At 39.9% G+C, this 9,589-nt stretch overlaps 1 protein-coding gene across 1 annotated transcript; it reads right to left on the bottom strand.

Moving 5' to 3' along the window:
• Positions 1-6,648: 6,648 nt before the first annotated feature.
• Positions 6,649-8,523, bottom strand: LOC111953756 (helix-loop-helix protein 2). Its single transcript, XM_023973227.2, has 2 exons — positions 7,930-8,523; positions 6,649-7,161 (listed from the first exon to the last, which is right to left on the bottom strand). Exon 2 carries the CDS (start codon positions 7,131-7,133, stop codon positions 6,750-6,752), a length of 384 nt encoding a protein of 127 aa, XP_023828995.1. The 5' UTR covers positions 7,134-7,161; positions 7,930-8,523; the 3' UTR covers positions 6,649-6,749.
• Between the last annotated feature and the right edge of the window lie 1,066 nt (positions 8,524-9,589).

A 9,589-nucleotide genomic window follows, 5' to 3' on the forward strand; every position in this document is an offset into this window, starting at 1 on the left:
AGCCTGGACACCTCATTATAACAGAACATTAAGTTGAGCATTGGGTTTTCTCCGATTTTAAGGTTAGTGCGCCCCGCTCTGGCCATATAAGAGTAGTGCAGTTTCATTACGGTATTATGTGCAGCACTGCACAAGCTGTTGTGCTTTTGTGAATTGCCATTGGGATACTGAGACCACGTTCTGTTCTTGTTTTTAAAATATATTGGGGTTTGAGATGTTTTCGTTTTATGTTGACAAGGATGGATAAATAACATAACCTTTACAATTGAATAGTTTATGTTTTACTTTAATTTTATACTTTGATAATCAACACGTGAACCATTTTGTGTCATATTTCGCAATGTTTTTGAATTTAAAAAAATAATCCTACAGACCATCTTCAACTAATTCGAAACACTGGCTAACAGCAACAAGAACAAGCTATATTGGCTATTTATTATCATTGCAAGTTCGCAAACAACATTTTCTTGGTTTTCTCAAGTAAGCATTACTTCATTAAATGGGACAGCATAAGTTGACAAAAGAGACCCGTCCCCTCACCAATCAATCATTTTGAGTGAAAGCAGTTCATCTGATTAGACAGTTCTATGGATGTGCGAGACAAGCTCTCGCATTTAACTAGGCACGCGTGTGGRGTGAGTCACAGCACCCACTATCAGATTTTYCTTTTATTCATGAAGGTAAGCGTCGCGTGCAGATGGTCTCTATTGAGCATGCAAGGTGGGCCCATGAGATCATTAAATTTAGTGTCCGGAAGATGGATGGATCCCTCCCCGAAGACACACAGTTTATGAGTTTAGGGATTTTGGTAAAAAGAAAAAAGAGAAATTAAAGCATGTAAAATGAAGACGAAGTGAAAAGAGATGCAGCTTATGAGACCACACACACACACACACACACAAACACACACACACGAACACACATCAACAAGGATGTTATTTGGGCTGGCTTGGATTCTCCAAATCGTCTTTTACCTAAATGAGATATTCTCACTGCAATTTCATTCAGTGTGTGTGACAAATGATTTGTATTTGCTTATTTTGAATTTAGTTTGCCTGCTGAACCATCAAAATGTGAAAAATGGTTGTGCTCCTTTTTTATTGGTCTGGGCATGTGTGCGGGCAAGAGCAAGACAAATTATAATGAGATACATCTATGCTTTTCGCACAGAGTTTTTTTTCTCCAGTTTTTCTATCCTCCGTGTCATTTTAGATTGAACGTTTCACATTTCTATTTCGAAGGCCTCAAATGCACCACCAGGACTGAACAAGCATTATTCGTGGTCGGAAATAATCAAAGTATTGTTTATCCTTTTAAAGCTGGAAACGTCAAAGACACAACAATTGGAAAACAAATCGTAAACAAATTCAAAAGCTCATGAATGTGGCATATTAACGTGCCAGATTGGGACGTGTAGTATTGGATAATGTATGCATTGCACACACACCTTATGACATGTCCACTGTACAGATGGTAGGAGCGTGAGTCTGAATGACAGCGGGACCATCCAGGGCTGCTGACGCATTGTGAGGTCCGCGACGCCTTCAATACCCAGAGTTAATGAGAACAGACTGACTCGCTTTTTTTTCACCCTCCCCGTTTCCATTCATCTCTTCCCGTGTCTCTCCTCCTCCTCTCCTCTTCGCCTCTCTGCCCGTTTCCATCTGTTTGGAGACAAAGGGCCACGAGCCAGCTCGAGCCCTGGGACCCTGCTGGTGAAGTGCGCAGGGATAATGCGTCCCATCCCGTGGGTCGCATTTCAACACATGGACCTGCCTTTGTCCTGCTGTGTGCTGCTCGCTGCTTCAAGGACCCACACACACTTCACAACACACACCTCACATGGGGAGGACGAGAAGAGGAGAGGAGGAAGCAGGAGTGGAGGTGGAGGATGGGAGGGGGGGTGCCTTGAACATTGATAATTGTTATAATATCCAGAGTGGAGAGAAGAAAGGTAAAGGATTAAAAAAAACAGAGGTACAAAACCCTCAAATGCTGTTCCTCTATTCCTCACACAGGGAACATATGGCTGTTTGTTGTCATATTTTTTGTCCCTAGCAAATTCACACAAAGCTATCAAGCCCCTTAGAATGAAAGAATGTGTGTGTTGTCCTACTCCAGGCTTTAAAGGAGTCTACCTGAATGATGAACGGGAGAGGACGGCCAAATGTTGATAATGGTCATAGTCATCCCAGGCCGTCTGCACACTTCCTGACATATGGTCACTTGTAGGCCTCTGCCATTACATAATCCACGGTGAAAAGGGGGAAGCAATATGGCTCTTTCTCACACACAACCACATATGCACCGGTCACACTCGCAGTCTGTTCACTGCCCACAGCAGTTTGGGCCGTGGCTGTCTGTCTGCCTGTCTGTTGGTTTCTCCCCTCTCATGAGTTTGTAAAGAATAAATTGAAGGGGGCCGATGGCGGTGCAACAGAACCTTTTAGGATGGGGAAGGGAACACAAATGGCCTTACAGTTAATGCAAGTACAGATGGACTGTCTACTAATAAGCTTGAACAGAAGTCTGAGGCTGAGGTTGGCCAGAATGATGCTGGTTGGTTTACTATCTGGGGTTGAAGAGAATATATTCACCATGTGAAATATCTCTGTTGGGAGACTATGGCAGGCAAAAAAACATGTATAGTATGTAATACTCTCCATTGTACAGGGCCATGCCAAATTGAACACAGTCTGTTGAATTAAATCCCATTTGGAGAATGTTAATGTTGCTAAATAAACAACCAGAGGGATTCATTCAAGTAACTGTTTAATAGTCTACCAGCAATTGAGTTAGTAATTCCAAGGAAGCCTGGTTTATATGAGGTCAAATGCAGGAGAAAGCAATTAGAGAAATGATAAAGGGCCAATGTATAAGAAGCTTTGACTGACTGACAGACAGACATACTGTATTCGAAGGACATCTTTCTGCATGTATAGAGCCTTTCTGATGACAAGACTAGGAGAGACCTTGACATGACAAAAACCCATTTCCCTCACTTCTCCCCAGATAAAGAGATACGAAGCAAGGCCCCACCACCCCTTATTACAGCAGCCACCTGAGGATAGTGACAAGGACGTGGATGAGGAGGAGGAAGAAGAAGAAGAGGAGAAGGAGGAGGATGAGGAGGGGGAGGAGACGTTGGAGGAGGAAGTGAGGCATGATGGGAAGGGACCAAGCAAGCTGTTTTATTTCTGTGTCTCAAAAGGTCCACGATCCCAGTATACAGCGTGGTGCTTTACGTCACGTTGCCCATGTAAAGAGCCTTTGGGAAGATTTCAATTGCATACTCCTGGCATCCTTTCTCCTCTTTCCTCGTCTCCTTCTCAAAACCCATTGGAGGAGAAGGTCTTCCAGAAGGAGATGAGAGAGGAGGTATGGAATTGAGATCTTCCCTTCGACTTTTCCCTTGGTTCCATAGATGCCCTGAGAGAGAGATCATAGGGTTTATGGGTCATCGGTACACGTGACACACCTGCTCTAAACCAATTTGGAGATGCCTCCAACCATTCATGAATGAGCCTATGCAGGTTATAAATGAGTCTGCCATGGTGGTGTAGGAGCCATTTTGGCCTTCTTATGTGCTCATTTCATGTGTTGTGTATATGTTGTCTGTACAGGGATGTTTTTTAAAAACTTGTTTTGTACACAAGTGACCCCACTATTATGGGGTCACTGGTCACATGGTACAAAGGTAACCAGGAAGTGTTAGCACAAGTGAGAGGAGAAAGGATAAGGTTCTTACCATCTCACAGGAAAATGCTTATGCAAACTTCATATGTATTGGAAAATATGCAATAAATGTGAACAATAAATCAGAACATGACCCAATCAAAGGGGGTGTACCCATGAGTTCTCAATAGAATGTATGGACCACAGCTGGATCAATGAACTCCAATCCCAACGCTCTGTTTTAACGTTTAGTAACAGTAATAATCCTCGCTTGCAATACATCACTTTCACATCAGGGAGAAAGAATATTTCAAATACGCAGTTTACAAAGTTGCACAGCCCCCAGCCAAGGTAGGAAACGTCCGCCCCATTTATGCTCCATTGCAGACATTTGAAGCAGAAATTGGAGGGGAGGAAGTGTGGTCTAGGTTGGAGGCGGTGTTCTTGAAAATACAGCCGGGTGCAACTTTCCTAAACTGCATACAGTAAGTGTATATTTTGTAATTGAAAATGATTTCTCGCTTATATAAAAGTTTTGTTCCAAATGTTTCTGAAACTGTGCAGCGTGCCAGTGGTATTCGCGTTAAGACAGAGCATTTGGGAAGCGTCTGAGCGTCTGGACATGTTCCTTACAAGGCTGAAGAGGACGTCCAGTGGTTGGTTCAATGTAATGTAATAGAATTGGGGTAATGAATAAGGGCTAGGCCTACATGTCATTTCTCTGCTTTAGTTTATTGTGGATGAATCATCTTCTGAAGGCAGAAAACATCTCTAATCTTAAAGGTGTTCCTAATGCAAGTAAATCATATAGCATCAAAATTATGTAAGGTGCCCATTGATTTGCACAAAATTCTCCATTCGTTTTCCCCCCATCACTGTTAATAATATTGACCAAAGAGATCCCCCGCTCACCTCAACGAATTCTTCTCGTACAAATCGCCTAGGGTTTGTTGACATACATATTTAATGTTCATATCACAGATATTTATTTACTTTTGTATATTCATTTATTCGTTTGTTTATTACATATTATTCGATTTAAGCGCAAAAACACCATGTGCAAATGTTGCGCCTGATCTAACCTAAATCATGTAATTGCGCTAGCTTAAACTAATGCGTTGGCCTACATTATTAGACCACAAGCCTTAGCAGAATTGATGTCAATACATCAGAAATAAATACAAAGATTTGGATCTTTGCTCATATTTGGCAATATTACATGGATGTGCTTGCTCACTCATAAATTTCCATCTCTCCTCCATCCCCTCTCCCTCTCTCTTTCCCACGGGAGGTGCCAGACGGCCAGTAATTTGGTTGTCTTGGCTCGTCTGGAGTAACACCTGCCCCCTCTCTGGGGAGAGCGCCTTTCAGCCAGGAGCTAGCGAGGAGCAGCACAGAATACATGCACAGGAGAGAAAAAATCACATATAGGCTATATACTCTCATTGCTTGCTTGACCAGTGCCTAAATCGTGTGTGTGTAAACAATTTCAAATCAGCGGGATATAGGCTCACACTGACGTCATTTAATAATACTGTATATGCCTATCATTCGAATTTGGGGGGGAAATGAAAGATATAGAGGCCTGTCAATCAAGGCCATTTCGGAAGTGTAATAGGCTAGGCTACCGTCGTGCTTTTCCTCCAGGACGACAGCTGCTGTTTAAATATTGAAATCATTTTTTATCAAGGCCATTGCACTGTCCATTTCATTCATATTACTCCAATCATTATGCAAGGGATTTTCCCCCCTGAGCGACTGGCAGACTAATTTCAACATTGTGTGACTATTTTTGGAAAGGAGATTCCCAAGTAATTATTCCCAGTTTTAGTCTCAATWAAATTACAATTAAAACAGAAAAMCCTCAATACCATGTATTTCTTTCCCTTTTTTAATCAAAAAACACCACCGGAAAATATAAAAAATGCGTTCATTAAAAARCAGCTGTCACAATAACTCTACTACAAAATATCTGCATAAAGCAACAAGTACACAACCCTGAAGAGACAAAAAATCTTTGGATAGAAGATATGTTTTTCTTCGCTATAAAATTACTTATTGTGTTTTTTGAGATACAAAGCAGAGACAGATATATAAATAAACACCTCTAGCTTTTAAGGAAATAAAAACATTTAATAGAAATCAGACTATTTTGAAATGATTTTTGGTCACAGCAAAAGAGGTTTGCCTCTGAATTGTAAAGTGATATCAACACAAACGATGTCATTCAATTATATTTTTGCTTTATATATCCGGTTAGTCGAATTAAAATTGTGTGGATGTTTTTCTTTAGTAGGCTAATTCGTTTTCAGTMTATTGTTAAGTTTTGATTAACTTCCTTCCCCTTTACACTGAAGGGAACTGAACGAAGTTTGACGTTTTATGAGTTTACTTAACCCAACATGATTAAGTGCTTATCGTTGCCTGATAGACAATAGACATGACGTGAATAAAAGTACATTACACGTAACGTACTAACTCAATAAAAAAACTACGTATAATACAAAAACAGAAAGTGCCATTTGAAGAGCAACAACTTCATTTTCGAAGTTCAACATCACAGCCTAAAATATACATGTATACAATGATACAAACAATGGACATTTACATAAAATACGTTAGTCTATTATAAACATAAATAAATAACAGAACCTTCAATATTAACACATTTAAATAAATAATTCCATAAACTTAAATAACAATGATGAAGGTCACAATTGTACGCGTCATAAGTGGCACTAATGCATTAATGCATTTGAACTTGTTCTCCTTTATGGAAACATCAACTATGCTATGTCTATAAAGCAGCTATATCATTTCGTTTACATCCATTCCTTCGTTCATCTGGGTTACCCAGCCTCACCAAAACGCAATACCAAACAGGCATTTTCTTCAAAATCATGGATAAGTAGGCTGTAGGATGCAGACTCCTTCTCTCCCCCATTTTTTTGTACTTTCTGGCAACTTTCATGTATCCCCGATTTCACCAGTGACATGTCACCCATATTTCTTTCTGGTCCCTCCATTCTCCTTGTCCAATTCTCCCATTTGAAAATGTATCTCACTAATTTCAACTAGACATCCAGAACGTGATTGAGATAGGAGATATAGCATATTGCAAGTCTYAGGATCTCGATCTTGGAGAGTTTCTTGTCAGGGGGAAGGGTTGGCAGCAACTTTCTCAGTTCAGCGAAGGCCACATTGAACGCTTCCACGCGGATCCTCTCGCGCGTGGCGTGGGCCGAGCGGTACTTGGCCGTCGCACGTCTCCTCCGTCTCTTCTCCTCCCTYCTGAGGMTCGGTTGGGCCAGCGACCTCGTCTTCCCCTCCCCCTCCATTGGTTCGTCGGACAGGCACCCGACCTTGAGGTCGTTGAGCACCGACTCTGCGTCGGATTGTCCCCATCCGAGGTCGGAATCAGCTTGGTCTGGACTCAGCATCATTTTCAGTCTTTTCATATGTTTTTCAGTTCGTATCCAAAAAGAGCTGGAGAGAGAGATATTATTAATTAATTTAGTATAATGTTGTGAACACAATAATACTTTTTCGTTACCATTGGGGTTCAATATTGTGATTGGGAGTAGTTTTTGCATGGCTGTCTTGTTATGACCTGTCACAGGGGGTAGATGATAGYCAGACCATAATCATAAAATAAATAATTTTAGATCAAGTGCCGAATACTTAGAAATGTGGTAGTCTTAATGGAAATTGCAAAAGCAACAGACAGTGATGGGAATACTGTAAATTATAATAGGTTTTTGTACTTCTATTTTCCCCAATGCATAATTTATTCTTCAATGATTTTTGTTATAGAGCATTAAATATTAAATCTAGGCCATTTTCTTTTCACTTAGGTGTCAGTTCTTATGATTTGTTTTGCAGCAAACATTGCATTTTTCAGAATATTAAAGCAAATTATGGTAAATATTGAGAGAAACCATGCTATTAAAATTAACATATTCCATATTCAAAGTCGTCCATCTGTCACAGTGAGACGAACACATCTGKTTGGCTCGAGCAGTATGACTTGACAGCACGGAACAACAACGAAAACAGGCTAAAATTGTTGACATCTGCTGGACATTGAATCCGGCCACACAAAATGTTGTTGTTTCAACAATGCAAGGGAAAAATACGAGTTGTGTACTTTGTTGTAAATATGTAATACAGACCTAATAAAGAAACGGTCAATACCTCATATGTATTTTTTTATTTGTCATTTTTCTTAGGCCTACTCGTTAATTGGACACTTACCTTYACAAACAGTTGAGAGACACAACTGTCTGATGATTCTTGATAGCTGTTGGAGTAAACTCCAACTCCAAATTAACTCTGTGCTTCCCTTTGGTTTTTTTCACAAACCATCTTATTTAGTCCAATTCATTACAGGAATTATAGCCTACTGTTGACAGCCTTATAAAATGAATTGCTGTTTACTTTTGGAGATTTTGAACAGTCGAATCAACCATAAAATGTTGTTTATCTCAGAACCATCTAATTTCAAGTTGAGGTATATCACTTCGTTGGGAAGATGATAGTATAGAATCTATACTATCATCTAGATGATAGTATACTTAACGATTATGTGATAAATATTTCTGAAGATAAAAAAAATATTGTGCCTTGTGAACACCCAGCTGGGAAACAATAGATTGTTGTGTCGATAAGATCTCGCTGAAAGTGCAGATGTTTGTCCGTTCTTGTTGATGGAGATGACCGTGATAAGAAAGGCCCCCGTGCACCGCGTGCCGAAAGATAAGCCGAAAGATAATCCCGTCCTTTCCACTTCTGTGTTTTCCGAACGTTCTCGGGTCCAGCACGCGGCTTCTATGAGAGATAAGATCCAAACCATCCCAACTAATAAAGGCTTACTTGAGAAACGGAGGGATGGAATATATTTGAGGAATGGTATTGTCTAACACCGCCCKCTCCCTCTCACCTCCCTCTCTCTACTCACGCCCCTCAGCCCTCCAGTCGTCCCTCTGGGGTTAGTGTGCAAAGAGGAACCAGAGATGAGTACGATAATGGATAATTAGGACTTTAAACATTTAGATTTTTTCCAGATTAATTCAAATTCTGAACTATACAATAAAACATGAAAATCTGCATATTTTTAATTAAATGAATATATAAGCAAATCAACGAAAAAATAACTATTTTATTGAAACAACCAGTAAGATTGGTTCACATTATAAAAGGTGATTTATTAGGCCATTTATTTCACTTCGAGACTGAAACTACTTATTAGGCTATTAGACCTTAAATAATTATAATACATTGAGGTTGAAACATGTTAAGAAAACGTGACGTTCAGAGCAAGAGGTTCTTCATTAGAAGTCTAACATTAATGAATAAAATCAAAGAAATACACTGCATTTTGCTGATTTGTTGCTATGTGGTCCATATTTCCAACTAGGTTTTTATTTCGACAACTCAAGTCCGATTTCTGACCATTAGATTCTTCTACTATAAAAGACAGGGCCACCTCTATTCCAATCATAGACATAGAAACCAGATTCTAACATCGCCCCTCTGTTGTCAGCAGATGGAACGGTCTACAGTTTCCCTTCAACATCAGACCGCAGCATAATAACATACTAGATCTACAGCGTATCCTTCTCTTTCTCTTCTGTTTTTGGTTAAATGTATTTTGACATGATTATTATAGAAAAGAAAACTATCAATAGTCAAACACAGTTGTCAAACAATCAATGTTATAAGAGGATGACTGCCTGCCAGAAAAAAAACAACGTTGACCACCTACAAAATCAACACAAGTGAAGTCCCACTATAGAAGTGATCAATACACTGTCACAGTGAAGATGACCTCACATCATCTCTTGTGTCAATGGGATCAGAAGGATGGAGGAGCTGATACAACAGATAACAGTTATCAGTGAGTGGACGTCAAACA

This window comes from Salvelinus sp. IW2-2015, linkage group LG27 (genome assembly GCF_002910315.2).
Source record: "Salvelinus sp. IW2-2015 linkage group LG27, ASM291031v2, whole genome shotgun sequence".
In the NCBI taxonomy this organism is placed as follows: domain Eukaryota; kingdom Metazoa; phylum Chordata; class Actinopteri; order Salmoniformes; family Salmonidae; genus Salvelinus; species Salvelinus sp. IW2-2015.